Here is a 20,869-nt window from a genome sequence, read left to right as displayed (position 1 = left end):
AGCGAGTCCAAGAATGGTTTTAAAGTAAGTGTCAGCTTGCTTTCTGTCCCCAAGCCAACCTGCCCTGACCGTTCCCCACTACAACGTTTCTGGGGAAGGAAGACGGGCTCTTCTGTGGGAGCCCTGGGCATGCGCTGGACGCACTGTGTGCAGCTAAAAGCAAGTCCCAGCCAAGAAACGGGCCTCAGAAACACAGGAGTTGGCCTGCCACGCCAGGGCCTGGCGGCCACCACCCCTACCCTCCACATACGAAGAGCATCACTACGAGGGATGTGGACCAGACAACCGAGAATTTCACTTAAAACCGATCCCACCCCACCCACCGGGGTCTTCCTGCCCAATTCCCATCTGTTCTGCTGCAGCTTACGCAGAGCTCATTGACAAAAAGTGGGATTAAAACGTCACCCATCCTAAGGCCTGACCAGGTCTCTTCCTTTCAGCTGACCCCAGAGCTCAGGGGTGCGTGCTGCAGGGCAGGGGCATGCGCTTGAGGAGCGAGGCCCATGCTCTAGTCTTTCTCCAGCTGGAACCACTGGGGGCTCTGCTGTGCCGCCCTCTGGGCTGCTTATCTGGGTCACATTTCAGGGACAACTGCCCTGGATTTCTGGTCATTAAGGAAGTGAAGATCCTGCCCCCACACAAGCCCAGGAAGCAGAACGAGGTGTCCCTGGAGTTTCTTCCCAGCCCAGGACTACAGGCTTATCACGGGGAGGCGGCCAGCAGGTAGGGCCCCTGTGTGAGCAGAAGGCCAAGGACGAGGCCCAAACCCTAATTTAACCATCTGTAAGACAAGGGGCCCAGAGAACAGACCCTGGTGGTACCAGGTGGTTCCTCCTCCTGGGCTCAGGAGGGAGTCCCCAGTCTCCCTGACAGAAGATTCTCAGCAGGTCTCCATCCATGGGCCCAGGAACTAACTCAAAGCCGGGGAGTGTGCGCCCAGGTGGCATGACGGCCCAAACGGGGTGGGAGGTGGAAGAAAGAGCTGAGGAGACTTGAAGGGAGGGAGCCCAAGCAGGGGGCACTGTGGTGGGGTGGAGGTGGGGCGAGGGTTGGGAGGGAGCCCAGGTGTGTGCCCTGGACTCAGAGAGGGGCTGCACCCAGCCTCAGAAGAGAGACTCCCAGACTCTGGACGCCATGGGGCCTTCCTGGGGTTGAGGGGAGCACCCAGTCAGGACCCTGGCAGGACCCCCAAGCCACTCAGCTAATGGAGGCCGAGTCTGGTGGATACTGCATTATAGGGTAAGCCCTGAAGATGTAAAAAATTCAATAATGCAAATTTTACAAACAACAACAGTCAAAAGTACTTGTCACTAGTTGGAAATTCTATTTTTGAAGCAAACATAACAAATGATTTAGAAAACTTAAGACCAAGTCCCAGTGTCTGGTCTTAGCCAGGCCAAAAGCAGTGGGCAAGTGGGGCATCAAGAGGCCACCCCCTCCTCCCAGCCAGTCCCCCCAGGACGCCCCAAGCAGCAGGTGGGGCGAGCCGACAGGGGTCGCCAGATGACACAGATATCTGCCCGCCCACCCCCCCACCAAGGCAGCAGCTGATACCCCACTACTGTTGTGATTCTGACGACTTCAGGCGGCAGGCTGTGCGCTGGGACATCTCCATTAACCCCAGGCTCCTGGTCCTGACTCCAGCTCCCAGGGTGCGGAGCCATTCCCGCTCCAGAGCCAACTGGACAAGTGTAAGGCATCAGACCTAGAGCTCACGACCCGGAACTGGCTCTCCTCTCGTCTGCCAGCTGCCTGACACCAGGCAGAGAGTTAACAGGTTGCCTGACACCAGGAAGAGAGTTAACAGGTGGTGACAGCAGGACCCCCACGTCAGCCCAGAGCCTCTCCGTGATTCTAAAGGGTTGCAAGGAACACAGGTTACTGGAGAAGGGAACTGAATCCAGACACACCCTGTCACTAAGGCCTCTGCCCTGAGGATGGGTGCCAGGTTCTGAGAAACTGCCTCTCTCGCGCTCAGCCCAGGTGCTGGGAGACTCAGCTCCCCCATGGCTCCGCCATCCGGCCTAACCACACCCCTCTGGGAGGTGCTGCGTTTCCTCCGTAAGGACTGACAGGCCTTCCACCAACCCAAACGGCTATTTTAAAAACCTAACACTTAGGGGCCGGCCCGGTGGTGCAAGCAGTTAAGTGCGTGTGCTCCACTTCAGCAGCCCGGGGTTCGCAGGTTCAGATCCCAGGCGCGCACTGACACATCGCTTGTCGAGCCATGCTGTGGCAGCATCCCATAAAAAGTAGAGGAAGATGGGCACAGGTGTTAGCTCAGGGCCAATCTTCCTCAAGAAAAAAGGGGAGGATTGGCATCGGATGTTAGCTCAGGGCTAGTCCTCCTCACATAAAAAAAAAAAAAAACCTCACACCTAGGGCCAACCAGGTGGCATAGTGGTTAAGTTTCAGCGCTCCGCTTCTACAGCCTGGGGTTTGCGGGTTCAAATCCTGGAAGTGGACCTACACACCAGTCATCAGCCATGCTGTGGCAGTGTCCCATATAAAATAGAGGAAGATGGACACAGATGTTAGCTCAGGACCAACGTTCCTCAGAAAAAAGAGGATTGGCAACAGATGTTAGCTCAGGGCTAATCTTCCTCACTAAAACAAAAAAAAAACCTCACACTTTCCCTTGATAACTGGCTCATAATTTCCTTTTCTTAATTCCGCCACCTCACCAAATCCCGAGCATTTCTGAACTGAGCCAAAAGCCTCCTCTCCTTGGGGAATCATGGTGACCAGCACTTACACTTCTCCATGAGGTGCTGTCCCCACCAGATGCGCCCCATCTTGTCGGAGGCCCGCAAGCATCTGACACTCAGGGCTCTCCAGGAAGACACAATGCTCTCTGCTCCCCGGGGCAGTGGCTGAGTTATGGCCCACTGCCCTCCCCTCTGACTCAGGACCCCTGTCCTCTAGGAACAGGGTCCCAGCTCCCTTCTCGGGGGAAGGCCATGTTCTGGGAGCGGGCATCCCTGTGGGTTCAGAGTGCCCTCATCTAAAATGCCAATTTGCTGTTATCACGTTTTAATTTGTTTTCTGGTGATTCTGACAGCTGCTTTCAAAGGCAGAGTCACTAAGCCAGGCTCTCCCGCACGAGGTGCTGCATGCTCCCCTCCTCCTGCCCCCGGTTCCAGCCCTTCAACCCCTCGGGAAGGGACGTGTCCTCCTCCAGGCCCAGTGCCTTCCACAAACTCCTCGTAGGTGGACTTCACAAAGGGCCGGGAGCCCAGCAGCTCCACCATGTCGGCTTTGTCCAGCACCTCTTTCTCCAGCAGCCGCTTGCCCACATGGAAATCACGGCTGCCCATCAGGCTGCTCTGAAGGAGTCTGTTCAGCCACTCCCAGGACAGTCGGCACCACCACAGGCAGGCCCCAAACCCAAGTGTCCCACAAGGATGGGTGTGCCCACTCGCCTTGTCCACCTGGTCCCGGCCCCGCGTCAGCAGGCCCAGGGTCCGCTCACAGGCGGAGCTGATGAGATGCAGCACCTCCTCGTCGATGAGCTAGGCAGCAGCCTCGCTGTACAGCCTCTCCACCAGCATCTCACCTTGCCGGGGAAAGTCAAAGGACACCTGGCCCAGCTTTTCACTCATCCCAAACTGCACAGTGTGGAAGTGAGCAAGGAGCCAAGGGTAAGCCTGGCTGGACTTGGCTGCGTAGAGCCCCTCGCCACGGTCGCTGTCCTTTACCTGGGCGTAGGCGCTCTGGGTGACCTTCCTCAAGTCGTCCTGGGCCCCTGTGGTGATCTGCCCAAAGAAGAGCTGCTTGGCCACCCTGCCCCCCAGCATCGTGCACATGCGGTCGAAGAGCTGCTCCTGCGTGTACAGGTACTGCTCCCTGGGCAAGCACTGGGCGTAGCCAAGCCCCTTGCCCCGCAGAATGATGGACACCTGCAACACACAGTTGGGCAAGGCCCTCATCACTCCCTGAGCAGAGTCCCCACCCTTCCAGGTGCCACCCTGGAGCACCCTAGACCAACCTTGCCCTGCTCTGACCATTGGTCTCTCTACAATAGTGTGGGAAGAGAAGAAACCCCTGGGGCCCACCACCAACCAGGGGGCCATCCCCAGGATTAACATGGAAACCACCTCCGTCCTGCCCTTCGAGGAAGTTCTAGAGGAGCCCTGCCATCAGGTCCAAAGCTTAGGAGCAAGGTGAGTTTAACATCAAACCTCTATAGAGTGTCAGAGGGCCTGCATTCAGACACCCCTCTCCGCCTCCCATCCCTCAAAGAATCCGTTGACAAATTCTAGACTACTACATTCCTTGAAAAGTAAAACGGCCACCACCTTGAATGTACAGCACCCACATGACCACAGACCGCACAGACCGCCACCCAGGTAGGGTGAACGCTCAGCAACTACAAGGATGTGCAGCTATGACGTACAACTATCTACTGGGGCTTTGGGGGAAAAAATAAAGAAAGAAAGAAAATTTAAAAAAAAAAAAAGTAGTCAAAGTAATTGAACGTCCCAGCTTCCCTTCTGCAACATGCAGAGTCCCCAGATAGCAACTCCTTCACGTTAATGAGACAAGAGCACAGGGTATCCTCTCTGCCCCTCATCACGCTGCAATCTTTTTCTTTCTGGACACTGCCCAGCTGACCTGTCATGCTTTCTCCAACACAGTGCACCATCACCTGAGTGCGTGACTGGACACGGTGAGGTCAAAGGTGCAGGGGATGAGATCGTGAGCATCTACGCATCTGCAGGCCAGGAGGGTCACAATGAAAGGCCAATCTTGGTTATCACAGAATGGTGATTTCCTTCTTTATACTTCTATTTATTTCCCAAGTATTTTTTACAATAAGCATGTATTCCATTTATAATCAAGAAAAACAACAAAGCTGCTTTAAAACAAAGACTGCTACTGAAGTTTTAGGGTATTGTAGTCTCTTATCCCCCAAAACAATGTCTGTTCCATGCCACAGGCTTGGAAATGCATGAGGGTTCAGGGGTGGCTGTGCATAAGTTAATTTATTTCTATGATATCCTACGATATTATTAGGTGATTTCCTCAGAAGAACTCAGGAGGGGCTGTGAGAGGATACAGCACTCATATTCACACGCTCGACTTTTCCAGCTTACATGAAAGTTCCTCTAAGTGAGCAGGATCAGGTTTCGGGTCTAACTTAGCCAGGCAAGAGGCTGCCCCACTACACACCACAGGAGCTGAGCACAAGGCTGTGTTAGATAGGCTAGGCAGGGATTACTTCGCCCTTCCAGGCTGCCTTTTAGAACAAGTATGTCAATGTCAGCCCTGTCAGACCTCTAGGAAACTCTGCAATCTGTCCAGAATGCATGGACAGGAGGACATCGGTCTCCCTCCTGACAGTCACATCTGCAGGAGGACACCTGTCTCCCTCCTCACGGCCGCACCTGCAGATGGCAGGTCCTGGGCGGAGGAGGGCTGCGATAGCTCTTCCCTCACACTGCAGGGAGTGTTATCAAGGACCCGCCTGAGGACAGGCGTGCGGGCAGACAACAGGGGAAGTAACAGTTTGCGTGTGGGAAGTAACAGTTTCCTACGGACATCATCACACAGAAGGAAGTCTAGATCTTAACGGTGTGTTATTTAGAGCAAGAGGGGAGCAAGGCCTCTGCTCTTGTACAAATTTACATAAGCCTGAGCCGCACTTCACTTGACCTCAGCATCCTGAAGGACTAACCCACGTCCTGGGAAGGACAAGACAAGGAGGGCTCTGCTGGCGACACAAAGCCCAGGGTCGACAGTGCTGGCCCACGCTGTGCAGGGCCAGCCAGTGGGGCAGGGTGCATTAAGAGGAGAAAAGCTCTGAATCAGACATGAGATCGAAACTCAAAGATAAATAAACAAACAGAACTAAGTCTTAGAAGCAAAAGCAAAGCAAAGAGGAAGTCAGCCATGACGTCAAGGGACCTCCACATAGCAAGAAACTGGGCGTGACAGTGTTCGGTGGAGTCATTACTGGAAAAAGCAAAACTGTGTCTTGTCTGTACCTGAGGCTGGGACTGCTCAGGATTCGCGCTCACAGACCACGTGCACCACCGTGGGCACCACCTCCTTCTAGGGTAGACAGACTATAAATTCCCCTCACCAGACCTCTCGCCAGGTAATACTGCATGAAGTGCTTCCACATGATTTCTTTCCCAGGATCTCGAAAATACAAGTAGAAAAATCCCATGGCAACACCTGCCCCCAAAACAACCAGACTGCAGAAATCCTTGTCGTCCCAGGGGAACTCGCCCTGTGGAAGAAGAACACGTTTGACAGTTAAACGAGGTGGTTCCTTCACGAAAATAGCTGCTTCCTTCTTCAGACGCCTCGAGAGAAGTTGTCCAAACCCTCCCTCCTCCCATCCTCCATGCGGCCTGTGTGTGTGGGAAAGCCAAGGCCCATCCTCTCGGGAGGAAAGCCCTCTGCACGGGGCATGAAAACACCAAAAACTGCAGCTCACAGAGCACCCAGGAGGCGCAGAACCTCCACAAAGAGCTCTGCCTTCAGAGCCATCACTTCTGGGGTTACCTCTTATCTGGGTCTTTTAAAATTCAGATGGAAATCTCCACATTTTTATAAATTAAATTCATTTCTTAGAATCTCTGAATCAGTTTGCTCTAAAACAAACAGAAAGACTGTACAAAGCCTGAGCTGCAGTAACTACTTCCTTGAGAAAGCAACAGGGTCTGGTTCTCGGACATGCACAAACCTTCTGCATCCGTTTCCACCAGGCAAAGTCATTCTGCTTCCCTCCTCTCTTGCCTCCACTCGCTCTAGGCCCAGTATCTTTTGGTTCACCAGTTCCTAAGAGAAAACAAAGTGTGAACTCAGAAAACAATCAGATATAACTTTCCAACATACAATTTTCCTAACACTGGTGCTTTCCAGAGATAAACAGGGAACAGGAGAAGAGGCTGGGGGCGGTGAGGGGCAGAGTTGAAACGTGCAGGTGTCTTGTTCTGAAAGGTGAGAGGAAAACCTGTGGTGCTCTGCTCAGGTCAGGGCTCGAGTTAGCGTGGTGCAGACTGCCAGACCATACCAGCCCCAGGCGTTTCCAGACAAGATGGAAATTTAAGACAATTTATTAAAATCTCTATGAAATCACCAGTGACTGGTGCACACATGCCAGGCATGAACCAGGAGGTGTTACTTTTAAATAAATGACACTTCATACCCTCCTGCTGAAACCCAGTGCTTCTTATGCTCTTGAATGCTCTGCCCTGCATAACTTGCCTTCTTGGGGAAAACAGTAGATACTGCTGAGAAGTAGCTTCAGATACAGGTAAAAGTCCTCACATTTCACCTTGCTGGCTCCAGAACTGAGCTTTAATAGTAAATCTTGGGGCCGGCCCCGTGGCTTAGCAGTTAAGAGCGCGTGCTCCGCTGCTGGCGGCCCGGGTTCGGATCCCGGGCGCGCATCGACGCACCACTTCTCCGGCCATGCTGAGGCCGCGTCCCACATACAGCAACTAGAAGGATGTGCAGCTATGACATACAACTATCTACTGGGGCTTTGGGGGAAAAAATAAATAAATAAATAAAATTATTAAAAAAAAAAAATAGTAAATCTTTCTTGGGTAATAGTCACCTCTCCACGCCACTAGGTGGAGAACAGAAAGGAAGGAAGAAAACAAAGTGAGGCTGGCAGAGATGAACTTTCTGTGGAGGTCCCGCTTCTCAAGAAAACCGGAATGCACATCACCAGCTCTCAGGCACAATGCCCCCTCCTCAGAACACTTGTGACCCAGACACTGAATGACTGAATCCAGTCCTGTAGGCCTCTTCCTGCAACATACGCATGTAACGTACATAACACTTCAGATGACACAACTCCAGCCCCAGAGGCACCCCTGAGGCCACCCACCCTTCTATCAGGTGCAAAGAAAGTGTTGGGGGAGATGGGTCTGACTTGGGACACGCCCATCTGTGGTCTGATGCCTCATTTCCTCCACGTACAATCTATGGGTCAGGAGGCTTAAACAGTCCTAGAAGGCTGGGCACATCCAAGGAAAAAACCTGTCCTCTCCCTTGTAACTAAATCAACTATACTTCTGACTAAAATTTTCAAAGGTACTTTAGCACACACAAAAATGACAAGGGGAAAAACATGAAATAAAAGCAAATAATTGCTATCATGGTATCTGCCAGGTAGTTAGCTTTGTTTGACCTCTGTAATATTGAATTATAATAAGATACATACATTTGATCTTCCTGGCAGGAGCTCCTAAAACCTCCGTAATGTCCTAAGTAATAAGAGAGATAAATATGTCTTCTGTTATTCATATCAAGCCCCTTCCAACCACACCAGAGGTGACTTTGGAAAGCCCCTATGGATGGGGGCTGGTTGCCAGGGGAACCAACCAATGATTAGAGGTTGGAACTTTCAGTCCCACCCTTCCCACCTCCGGGGAGGGGACAGGGGCTGGAGGTGGAATCAATCACCAATGGCCAATGATTTAATCAATCATGCCAATGCAATGGCGCCTCCACAAAAACACAAAAGGACAGGGTTTTGAAAGCTTCTGGGTTGCTGGACAAGAACAGATCCACATGCTGGAGGGTGGCCGACTCCAAACTCCAAGGGGACAGAAGCTCAGGGTACTAGGGAGCCTTCTGGACCTCGCCTCATGTATCTCTTCATCTAGCTGTTCACTCATATCCTTTAATATCCTTTGTAATAAACCAGTAATCTAGTAAGTAAACTGCTTTCCTGAGTTCTATGAGCCGTTCTAGCAAATTAACGGAACTGGAGGAGAGAGGGTTGTAGGAACCTCCGACTTACAGACAGTTGGTCAGAAGCACAGCTGACAACGTGGACTTGTGACTGACATCTGAAGTGTGGGGTAGGCGCAGTCTTGCAGGACTGAGCCCTTTACCTGTGGGATCTGAAGCTAACTCCAAGTAGACCAAGTCAGAGTTGAGTTGAGATGTAGGACACCCAGCCAGTGTGGCAGAATTGCTTGGTGGGGGAAGACCTCCCCACACACACATTTGTAACCAGAGTGAAGTACTAAGAGTAGAGGAAATACACAGGAATGCATTGTTCATAAGAACCTGGGAAACTAACCCAAAACAAAACAAAACAACTTCCCAAGTAAGGAAAAGGTAGTGAGACAGAGGCTTCTGAGAAGGCAATCACTTTCTCAGGCAGGCGATCCATCCACGGCCATGTTTCTTCACAGCCAGTCAATGACAGAAAATGGCGGGGCCTGGGCAGGAAGCATGACATTCATAAAGGTTCCAGGACAAACAAGCCATGGTGCTGCCCCGTCACGTACACACTGCCACTACAACAACCCAAAACAAAGCCATGGAAACCCGGAGGCCTAGGTGACCCCGGGAATGGCCAAACATGTTATGGCATAGAGTAAAAATCTGCATAAATTTTAAGAACAAAGCACGAGTCTTCAAAGAAATGTTATATTTGTAGCAAAGCATGTACACACCTCTCAACATGCTTTTATGGGCCTCTTCCTATTCCTTGCTCTTGGGTACCTGAGCAGAAGACATTTCGCAGGAGAAACACATCTGATAAATACTAACTTCACCAATCCACATCACCAAACTCTGATATAATTTAAAAGATGGGTATGCCAAGGCTTAGAATCCAAACAAGCTCAGGAGGCACAGAGCAATGAAGACAAAGGATGGCATGACTTGGGAGTGTCGGCCACATCCATGAACAAGCAAAGGGAAGAGAATGCCAACATCACACACGCATGGGCCCACCTGCCTGTCACCTCCCAAGGCGAGTAACTCAAAAAATAGTGAATGCTTTAAAAATACTCAAATGTAAAAGTTTTTTTTTTTTTTTTGGTGAGGAAGACTGGCCCTGGGCTAGCATCCATGCCCATCTTCCTCTACTTTATGTGGGACGCCGCCGCAGCATGGCCTGACAAGCGATGCCTCAGTGAGCACCCGGGATCCGAACCTGTGAACCCTTGGACCGCTGCAGCAGACAGCACGCATTTAACCACTGCGCCACCAGGCTGGCCCCTCAAATGTAAAACTTTTGACGGTCTGATTTGTCAAATTGGCCCTTTTACCTTTTTTGGAGTTGTTTTTTCCTAAGTCTGTGTTTCTTCTCCTCAAAGAATTTCTCAAACCCTTAGGGACAAAACGATGAGGTTCTAGCACTTTAAAAGCACACATCACACTCAGATAAACAACCATGCTGTCCGCCAAGATAAGGAGAGTAAAAGAGAAGCCAGTTTTCCTTCCTGACTTCTTGCTTGGTGCAATAAACACGCACCTCCAAGTCCCAATGACAGGAAAACAGGAAGTGCGGGGAAGTACCTTCTACTCAAGCCTCCACACACACGGCCTCCAGGGGGCAGGGCACTGAGCACAGGCCCACAGCCTGCTCCAAGGGGCAGATGTGTTCCAGCCAACTGCAGTCTGCATATCGTCTCTGTTCTGCTTTCCAAACATGAGACTCAGCTCAGCTGGCCCACACATGTGCGGAAACAAACCAAAAGATTCACCTAGCAACTTCCTTCTGAAAGAGTTTCTCTTTCACCATCTTCTCTGAGACATCCAACCCATGAAGACATGAAAAAGCACTGCAGTGACCCAGAAATGGGAAGAGCTAAGTGTGGTTCCATACGGAAGCAAGAAAAGGGGGAGGTGGGTGCATCCTGAGTCATCACATGCCCCACCCCCTGGCTCCTCACTTTGGGGAGACACTGAGGAAGCCACACTCGGTTCCTGCAAACCTTGTGCTGCTAACCATGGTAGAAGACAGAGAGGCACCTCTGGGTGGTTTTGAACACAGCCACTGGGAAAATGGTGTCAGTCTCACCTGCAGAGCCATCTGCTGAAAACGGATCTCCTGGAGATACGAAAAGGGAGAGAGGATTAGCTTCTTCTGCAACTCCATGGGCTGAGGTGTGAGCTTGCTGCCTTATTTATCCCATTAAATGTCCCATTAAAAATATGATTCAAACAGGATAAACAGGAACTAAATTCACTGCAGAAATGCATAAAGATTTTTTATAGCTACAACTTTCAAAAAAAAACCCAACCATTTCTTGCCTGATGCAATTTTGGTCACTGAAACTATTTTTTTTTTTTTTGTGAGGAAGATCAGCCCTGAGCTAACATCCATGCTAATCCTCCTTTTTGCTGAGGAAGACCGGCTCTGAGCTAACATCTATTGCCAATCCTCCTCCTTCCCCCCCCCCCCGAAAGCCCCAGTAGATAGTTGTATGTCATAGCTGCACATCCTTCTAGTTGCTGTGTGTGGGACGCGGCCTCAGCATGGCCGGAGAAGCGGTGCGTCAGTGCGCGCCCGGGATCTGAACCTGGGCCGCCAGTAGCGGAGCACGCGCACTTAACTGCTAAGCCATGGGGCTGGCCCAGTGGTCACTGAAACTATTAGAGCCTCAAAAACAAACACAATTCAAAGATTAAAATCACGTGAAATTTAAAAAATCAAAGGATACTATGATTTGTTTTTTATCAGCCAAAGGTTAGTGTTTTTGTCAGGCCAAGGAAAGCAAAGGCTTTTCCAGACCTGTATTTTTTTCAGTCTATAAGAAGGAAAATGCCAGTTTTTACCATAAGCCAATAACAATAGTTAACATCAATTAAGGACAGGACTAGAGACAACTTAGGTTTTCCACTGTTACAGGTCAAAAGCCATTACTGCAACGACGAGCACAATAAAAGCTACCACACTAAAAAACAAAACCTGAGCACACTCAATAACCCAGGATTACTCCTATTTAACAAAATCCCAACATGACCAAAGACCTGGGTTATCCCCAATATTTTATTATAATCAAAGTGATGACACCTGTGTTATTCTAGCTGCGCCATCTTTCATGGTGAGGCAGGCTATTCCCCAAAGTAAATTCATTCCCCTATGATTAACTTGCTAGTAAGTGAAATTATTCAAATATTCCTCTCAAAGGCCATAGTGGACTAAAAAGTAAGGTACGCTATGAGAAAGATATTAAAATCAGGGAAAAATCCAAATAGGGAAGTTTAGAAAGGACATGTAGCCAGTAATGGTGAGGAAGCTACCTGGAACTTCTGCACCACGAACAAAACCTCCCTGCTTCAGCAACTCACCCTGCACAACAGCACCAAAACTGATGTGGAAGGAATAATGCAACTATAAAGATGTCACAGAAGTGTGTTACTGTGACAAGATGTCTAGACAAAGGAGTACGGAAGGTGCTGGATGCCAGGTGCTTCTGTCGCCTCCTCTGACCCTCACCGCCTATCCTGAGGAAGTGGGTGGAAGGGCGGAAGCTCAGCGAGGTGAGTGCCTGCAGTAAGACAGCTGAGAGCTGGATGTGTAGGACAGAATTCTGGCGCCCAAACCTCACAGGGTTTCTCCACCACCACCCCAAACAGAGAGCAGCGCTGGTGGTTCAAAAGAGTTATCAGATGACCAACAGCCCGAGGGTACAAAGTACGACCCTTCAGGCCTCCGACACTTGATAAAACATGCAATTCCTTCATTTCAATTCATGAGTTAGTCCTTTTCTGATTTGGTTAGGGGACCCCATTAGGTCAGATGCAGCTCTCAAAGACACAAGTCTACCATCAGTTCTTGGTGTCTGGTTTGGATAGCTTCTTAAATTGGTCTTTGCATATGGAAAGCCAAGACAAGAGTGAGGCTGGGCACACCAAGGTCTCCTTTAAACAGGCAAAGTGCACTGTCCTTTCTTTCCGGTCAAATAATGAATCAGGTGACCCTGGTCTGTGTCTCAAATTCACACAGGTGCAGCCCCACCAGGCAGCTGCTATTCAATCTGCGAGCGAGCACCCATTCACTCACTCACTTCCTTCAGGAGTCGAGTGTCCCACCTAAAAAGCACGGCATTTATCTTTCTCCAGTCCCTTCTCTTTATTTTCCACTTCCCTTGTCCTGCGTCCTTCTCCTTCATACCTCATATATAACCACCTAACATACCATAAACTCATTTGTTATCTGGTTCTCCTCCTTGTGTGGCAGGAACAGTGTGGGAAGCTCACTGAATGAAAAAATGACTGCATGGAAGCCTCCAGAACATAAGCTTCCCTTGATGGGTGCTCACTACTAGGGTACATCTTTTAACTATGAAGTAGATTGCTACTGCCTCTCTGGCCTTTGCATGCCCCGCCCAGCCTACAAATCACGAAGCCCTCAAAGGAGAGCAGTCCACAGGGCAGGACCCCCGCCTGTCCCGTTCGCCATGATATCCCCTGGCTAGTAGCTTCTCAACAGATAAATGACTCAGTCTGGAAAGGAACTTTCTGCCTTCATCCCTAAAACCACTGAGGTCCAGGCAGGTTTAGCGGCTCATGGCACACCCGTGCTGTACCGGCAATTACTGACTTCCACCACACATTAACATCCAGGACAGTCCTCTGCAATGCTGAGATGCCACATGGCCACAGGCTCTGCTTTCACTGACATTGCTAGAAACAACTTAAAACTGACATGCACTATCTCCAAAATGAATAGATAAGAGAGGGAAAAGTTCATTCCTGAAGACAAGACAAAAAAATCAACCCACAGAATCCTTCTTCCTCTTTCACTACCATCTGAAAATTAAGATACCTTTCTCGGATCAAAATCTAAAAACTCCACGTTACTGCATTAGGGGAAAAAAAAGTCAATGTGATCACTGCCCCCTGAGATGTATCAATACAAAAATAAAGCAATTATTCCAAAATATGGAATAATATTTCATAGTATCTAACACAGAGAATGGCTTATGAACACAGAAACATTTAACAATGAAGGCGCTGGAGCCAGAGGCACCTGAACTGCAAGGTGAGGGCATCTGCTGACCAGCTTTGGTCTTCCATTTCCTTCTATAACACAGGGTTATAGCAGCGCCTACCTGCAGATCTGGCATAAGACTTAAATGAACTAATCCGTGTGTACCCCTTCGCATACAAGCCCTCAAGCAGTACTGGCTGTTATCAGAGCAGGAGAGTTGGTCTCAACAAATTTTTTTTGTTTTTATAATTTTATTTATTTATTTATTTTTCCCCCAAAGCCCCAGTAGACAGTTGTATGTCATAGCTGCAGGTCCTTCTAGTTGCTGCATGTGGGATGCGGCCTCAGCATGGCCGGAGAAGCAGTGCGTCGGTGCGCGCCCGAGGTCCGAACCCGGGCCGCCAGCAGCGGAGCGCGCTCACTTAACCGCTAAGCCATGGGGCCGGGCCTCAACAAATGTCGACCGAATAAAAACCATTTAACAGTTTACAAAACTCTTTCACGGATATCCAGTTAGGGAGCAACTAAATAGACGTAATACCACCGTTGAGCCCAGGGGCTCGCAGTCGGAAAGAGGTGCCCAAGAAGACACGGTAAGGTCGCAGTGGAGAGGAACATGAGTGCAAATTGCTCATCGTGGGGCTCTTGGGAGACGGGAGTAAGGAGGCAGGAGGCACCGGTTCGGCTTCCCGAAGGGAGCCGGCAGAGGGCAGAGCACTGGGAGGCAGCGGGAATTGCCGAAGAAAAGGGTGGCAAGTGCGGCGGGGAAAAGTGCAGGGGGTCGGAGGACGGAAAGCGACAGGTTCAGGATGGGGGCAGCGGCCTCAGCCGCGGGGAGTGGGCTGGAGGCCCGGGGCTGCCCGGACGGGGATGTGGTCGCCGCCGCCGCGCCTCTGCTTCTGTGTTTCCCCAGCCCCTACCCCGTTCCCCCAGGCTGCCGTTCCCCCGGCCCCCCACCCCGTTCCCCCGTGTCCCCGCTCCCCCAGCCCCCATCCTGTTCCCCCGTGTCCCCGCTCCCCCAGCCCCCATCCTGTTCCCCCAGCCCCTACCCCGTTGCCCAATGCCCCGTTCCCCCGTGTCCCCGCTCCTCCGGCCCCCCATGCTCGGTTCCCCCATGCCCCCACCCCGTTGCCCCGGCCCCCACCCCGTTCCCCCGTGCCCCCGCTCCCCTGGACCCACTAACCCGCGCCCCGCGCCGGCCGGCGCACCCGGATGGCGTCACCTCGGCGTTGAGCGCAGCCACCGCCCCCGCCGCCCCGAACCGGCAGGCAGCGCCTCCCTGCTCACCTGCCGGGCGGTTCCAAGGATCCTCACGCCTGTCCCGGCCATCCTCCTGCCTCCTGGCCCACTGCCGCATCGCCACCGCACGGCGGGCGGCCCGGCAACCGCCCGACTACCGGCCGCTGCCACCAGCCAGCGCGACATTCCCCACCCCAAGCCTCGCGCCGCTGGGGCGCGCGCATGCGCAAGGCAGCCACAAACAGGTTGTAGTGACGCCACACCCCCCGGCCGGCCCCAGCGGGCTAGGGGAGGCCTAGTTCGTGCGTAGTAAAGGCGCGGCCCCGGGTCGGGTGTCTTTAGGTGTCTACTTTATCGCCTGACTCTCTAAGGATCAGAACAGGAGCGCAGCCTTGCTCTACCCAGGCAGCTGAGCGCAGAAACCGCAGCGACCGACTGAGGCTAAGGGCTAAGAAGACACCCAGCGCCTTTGGACTTATTTTAAGTCAGGCATCTCCAAAGACACGTGTCTCCGGGGTCCTCCATGGGCAGCGGCTCACAAAAGCGGTTGCCGGCCGCTGTCCCGCCCCGTCCCGCCGGCTGCGGCGGGCGTGTGTGGTTGTACTGTGTGGGGGTTGGACTGTTGCTCCGCTGCCCTTCGTGAACAAAAGAGCCGACTCGTGTATGCTACACAGTATTATTCCCCTCCACGCGTTTTTGTTTGTCCTCTGGATCACGGACACCTGCAGCTGTGCTGTCCAGGAATTTGGACGCCGATCGACGCCAGAGGCCCACGCCGCCCGCCTTAGGGTCAAGTATGAACCAGCCTGTGTCTTGGCGGTGGGGCTGGGCAGGCCTGTGGTGACCCTTCCACCTCTCCAGGGACGTCAGCCTGCGCCTCCTCGCAGCTCCATTTTCTCTTTCCCAGGTTCTGTGAGGGATCACGGAGTAACCGTGGGCCTTCTTGCACCCGAGACAGCTGCGATTTTATTACATTTTGGAAGCAAGGATGCCTGGGAAAAGGCCCCTAAGTGCAGCGGTCATCCCGAGTGCCAAAAGGGAACGGAAAGCAATTATCCTCGACGTAAAATTACAAGTGTTAAGACGATTAGAAGCAGGTGAAAAGCTCAGCCAACTCGCAAAGGCCTTAGGCCTTGCCGTCTCTACAGTGGCCACAATCAGACAATAAAGAAAAAATCAAAGCAAGTTCACAAATAGCTACTCCCTTGAGAGCCCCTCGAGGGACTCGCCATCGAAGCACAGTCATGGAAACCATGGAGCAATTGTTGTGTGTGTGGCTCGAAGACCAGAGGCAGCGAAATGTGCCCCTGAGTGTCACCATCATTCAGGAGAAAGCTAAGAGTTTGATGACTTACAGCATGAACAAGGTGTAAGCTCTGGAACAAAAACCTTCAGTGCAAGTAAAGGGTGGTTTGTGAGATTCAAGGAGCGCCATTGTTTGCCCCACTTCAAGATGAACAACACAGCTCCTGGCCACAAGGCCGTGTATCCAGAAGTGCTGAGAGGCATCATTGAAGAAGGTGAGTACACCCCCCAGCAAGTTTTTAACATAGATGAGACAGGGCTTTATTGGAAGAGAATGCCTGAAGGAACATTTATTTCCATGGAAGAGAAAGCTGAGCCAGGGTTTAAGTCATCCAAAGATCGCTTGATGCTGCTTCTTGATGGCAATGCAGCTGGGGACTTTAAGTTGAAGCCTTTATTGATGTACCACTTGGAAAACCCCAGGGCTCTGAAGGGGTACTCCAAGCCCAATTTGCCTGTGATTTGGTGCTCCAACAAAAAGGCCTGGGCAACCAGGAGCATCTTTCATGAATGGTTCACATACTTTTTTTGCACTGCTGTTGAAAAATACTGTGCCCAAAATAATCTCACCAACAAAGCATTGCTTATCCTAGACAATGCGCCATGCCATCCAGTAAATTTGAGTGATCTGTCTGATAACGTAAGAGTGAAATATCTTCATGACAATACAGCTAACTTGATCCAGCCCATGAGTCAAGGGGTAGCCTCTGCCTTCAAAGCTCATTACTTGAGAAGGACTTTTGAGCACATCCTAGAAGCAACAGATGGGGAGGATACAGCTATGATCAGGGAGTTTTGGAGAAACTACAACATCATGGATGCTGTGGACAACATTGCAGTAGCTTGGGAGGAGCTCAGACCAGCAACAATGAACAGTGTATGGAAGAAGATTTGGCCCGAGTGTGTTCAGTTCCAGAGTGTTTCCCAAACAGATAACATTGCACAGCTTCAACAAAAAATTGTTAACCTTGCCAAGAACCTGGCTTTTGGAGAGGTTGTAGAAGCTGATGTGGACCAGTTGCTGCGGTCCCACGAGGAAGCTCTCTCAAATGAGGAGCTGATGCAGCTGGAACAGGAGCCAGCAGGAGAGGAGGAGAATGAAGATGCACCACCCTCCCTGCGTCAGCTAACCACAGGAGCACTGTCAGCTGCCTTCTCACATTTCGAGGCTGGCTTGCAGGTCCTTACCAGTAACAGCCCTAATGCTGAGTGGAAAGTGAAAGTTTCAAGAGTAATCAATGATGCAATCAGCTGCTACAGGGAATTGTACCATGAGAAGAGGCAGCGCTCAAAGCAACTATCTTAGGTCGTTTTTAAGTGTTGTAACCAAAAGTCAAAGTAAAGCCGGAAGCAACAAGATGACCTCAGCGATGAGGCCCAGCCAGACCTCTCTGCTTCCAGATCCTTAACTTCCCAAGAAACCCTGTTTCTGGTATTTGCTTTTTGACACTTGAGAGTATCCAATTTTGTCATTAAAATTTTATTTAAATATGTGCTTTAAAAAGATTGCATGCAAGAATACCCAGAAAAACATTTCTTTAAGAAAAGAAAAACTATGAGACTAGCCCTTCTAGATGTTAAAACACACTATAAAGCCTCTGTAATTAAAGCAGTATAGTAGACGTGTTGGAATAAAAAATCCAGAAATAGATGCAGATAGACTTTTTTTTTTAAATGGTGCTGGACAACTGTTAACCATTTCGAGAGAAATAAAATAAGATCTGTACCTCACAGCATGCACAAGAATAAATAAAGAGTTTAGGGATCTAAATGTAAAGATTGAAACCATGCAAGTACTACAAAGACACGTGGATGGATGCCTCTTTGACCCGGGTGTAGGTAAAGATTTTTCTATGACAAAATCCAGATGAAATAAAAAAAGTAATCAGTTTGACCATATAAAAATGTAACAAAACAAAACTTTTCCACAGGGGAAAAAACACTACAAACAAGGTCAAAGGCAGTTGACAAACTGGAAGAAAATATCTGCAACATATCTCAGATAATGGGCTAATATCCCTGATACGTGAAGAATTCTTAAAGATTGAGAAGAAAAAATAACCAAAACCTAATAAAGTGGACAAAAGATATAATTCATGAATAAATTAGATCTTGAAACATATGAAAATAAGTTCAATCTCAGTCATAAAGGGAGAAATGCAAATTAAGCCTACACAAATACCATTTCTCACTAATCAGACCGGTAAATAATCAAAAAGTATGACTCCACGTTTTGTTGGTGAGGCTGTGGTATAACACTCTCTTACCTTGCTGGGAGGAATGCAAATTGGTACAACCCTTATGGAGGGGCATTAGACACTAATAAAAAATAGATTTCTTTTGATTTAGCAATCGTACTTGCAGGTTTGTACCCTGAAGATACGTCTCCAAAAAAAGAAAATACATGTGCACAGATTATTCATTGCAGCCTTGTTTGTAACTGCAAGAGCTAGGAAACAGCCTAAATATTCACATATAGAAGAATGGTCGAATGTGAAATAGCAATTCCACCCAATGAAATATAAAACACATAAACGATGACAACAACAATAATAACAAAATGAGAAATCTATGAACTGATGTGGAGTGGTTTCCAGGATATACTATTAATTGAAAAAAGCAACATGCAAGAGTATAGTATGCTACATTTTGTGGAAGAAAGAAGGGGAGATAAAATATGCACATATCTTACCCATTTGTGCAAAAAGAAACACAGGAAGGAGAAACCAGCGACTAAAGAGACTGGTTACCTGGGGTGGGGGGGTGGCACTTGACTAAGTGTATCTTTTGTAAAGTTCTGACTTTTGGAACCATGTTAGTATATCACACAAAAATAAATGAGGATAGGGAAGTAAGACATAAAATGGAATATATGAGAGGAACCCTATTTCACATGAATTACACACCCACAATGAAGGGTGAGACACACCCAAGTAAATTTAGAACACTAGTTTGAATGTATGCACTCAGGCTAAAGACAAAAAAAGAACTCTAATATTAAACTCATCAGTAGGCTTCCTTTTCACAGAGGCATAGGTTAGCAATGCTGACAGTACTTTCTCTATATTCTAGAATTGAGCAAATAAATATATTATGGATAGTGGAGCCAGGTTTCCCACTGTGAGGGAAGGGAATTATGTAAATGAAAAAGGTAAAGAAAGAATGAATCTTGTGATGTTATTTTGAAATGGGAAGTGTCAGTGTGAACTCATGGTTTTTAATGTGTTTATAGATAAATAGATACAGATGTAGGGGGGTACCGTTTCCTAACTCTCTGTTGAAAGGACCTAGAAGCAGTGACAGCCTGGTGGCAGTGTACACATCCAACAACCACCTGTTGTTTACTCAATACCATTCTCCACTAAAAGGTGCTAGGGCTCCTTGGAGAAATGACTGGTTTCATGGCCGGGACTGAGAGAGCACAAGATAGTGTGCAACACCTTGCTGTGATAGAAAGTAAGCAAGTGCCTAAAGAATGAGAGGAACATGTCAAAGGACACAGGAGACAGGAGGATCAAAGTCAACATCTCCAGGAACGGGACAGGTGTTGCACTGAGGACACGGCATCACTTCTGTGGAATACCCACCAAAAGTGCAAAGCCTGAATCCAATCAGAGAAACTCACATTGAAGGACATTCTTCACTGTAATTAGCCTGTGCTTTTCAAAAATGTCAATATCATGCACCTTTCCACATTAATGAAGGCTAAAGAGACGTGGCAACTGAATGGAAAAATCCAAATAGGTTTGTTGTAGGTTTTATAGTGTTGTATCAGTGTTGATAACTGCACCGTGGCCTTTTACATCCTTGTTTAGAAGGAGTACACACAAGTGTTTAGAGGCACTGGGGCATCATTTCTGCAACTTACTGGCAAATGTTTCAGAAAAAAGAAAAGTGCGTATGTGGAGGAAGAATAAAGCAAATGGGGCAAAATATTAACATTTAGAGAATCAAGGAGATGGGTAAATAGGAATGTTTTTGCAACATTTCTATCAATCTAAATTTGTCAAAATAAAAATATTAAAATACTATTTCATGGGGGGAGATTGCACACTCCATCTACTAGCCGAATTGTAGCTTTAGTCATGTGTAGTTGGAGACCTACGCTCCAGCATGCCAGCACAGGCTCACCAACAGCCTGTGCACGCCTTTCCTCCCACCCTTCTGCACGTCCCGTTAGAGCTCTCTGGTTTCTTCAGACATAGGGTTGCAGTCTGTCAGACTATCTGGATTGCAAGTGGATATGAATGATGTGTAAAGACACCTTCTAAAGCATATTCCAGATGTTTTCTGGATCAGAGCCCCTTTGAGATGCTGGTGAAAACCGCAGATCATATCTCTGCAGAGAAATGTACATATGCAGAGGTTTGACTGTAACTTGGGAGGGTGGTTTACAGTTCTCCTGAAGTCCAAAGGTAATGGGAATGGCCCTGAGTTGCAGTGAGGGCTCTTTTAGTGGGTCCTGGGAGTTTGACCTGTGACTTGCATGACCGGCCAGCTTCTTGTTGCTTACTTTGGGCTAATAAGACAGTTCTTCCACTGAGAACACTGGAAAGCAGACATAGCTTCTACTTATCGAGCATTCTCTGCATTCCAGCGTCGGTGCTCAATGCTTCCTGG

At 49.3% G+C, this 20,869-nt stretch overlaps 1 protein-coding gene across 8 annotated transcripts; it reads right to left on the bottom strand.

Moving 5' to 3' along the window:
• Positions 1–1,534: 1,534 nt before the first annotated feature.
• LOC131396323 (AFG3-like protein 1) lies at positions 1,535–15,153 on the bottom strand. Of its 8 annotated transcripts, XM_058528585.1 has the most exons (6): positions 14,993–15,049; positions 10,787–10,816; positions 9,432–9,480; positions 6,695–6,789; positions 6,086–6,235; positions 1,535–3,899 (listed from the first exon to the last, which is right to left on the bottom strand). In XM_058528585.1, the coding sequence occupies exons 3-6, from the start codon at positions 9,439–9,441 to the stop codon at positions 3,513–3,515; spliced, it is 642 nt and encodes a 213-aa protein (XP_058384568.1). In that variant the 5' UTR covers positions 9,442–9,480; positions 10,787–10,816; positions 14,993–15,049; the 3' UTR covers positions 1,535–3,512. The 8 variants fall into 8 exon arrangements, with proteins under 8 accessions (XP_058384568.1, XP_058384562.1, XP_058384564.1 ...); XM_058528579.1 differs by lacking the exon at positions 9,432–9,480 and having other exon boundaries at positions 10,738–10,816; positions 14,993–15,153; XM_058528581.1 differs by lacking the exon at positions 9,432–9,480 and having other exon boundaries at positions 14,993–15,138.
• Between the last annotated feature and the right edge of the window lie 5,716 nt (positions 15,154–20,869).

The sequence above is a fragment of the Diceros bicornis genome, chromosome 32, assembly GCF_020826845.1.
Source record: "Diceros bicornis minor isolate mBicDic1 chromosome 32, mDicBic1.mat.cur, whole genome shotgun sequence".
Taxonomy (NCBI): Eukaryota; Metazoa; Chordata; class Mammalia; order Perissodactyla; family Rhinocerotidae; genus Diceros; species Diceros bicornis.
The sequence above is the reverse complement of the archived record's forward strand: the minus strand, read 5'-3'. Positions and strand labels throughout refer to the sequence as shown.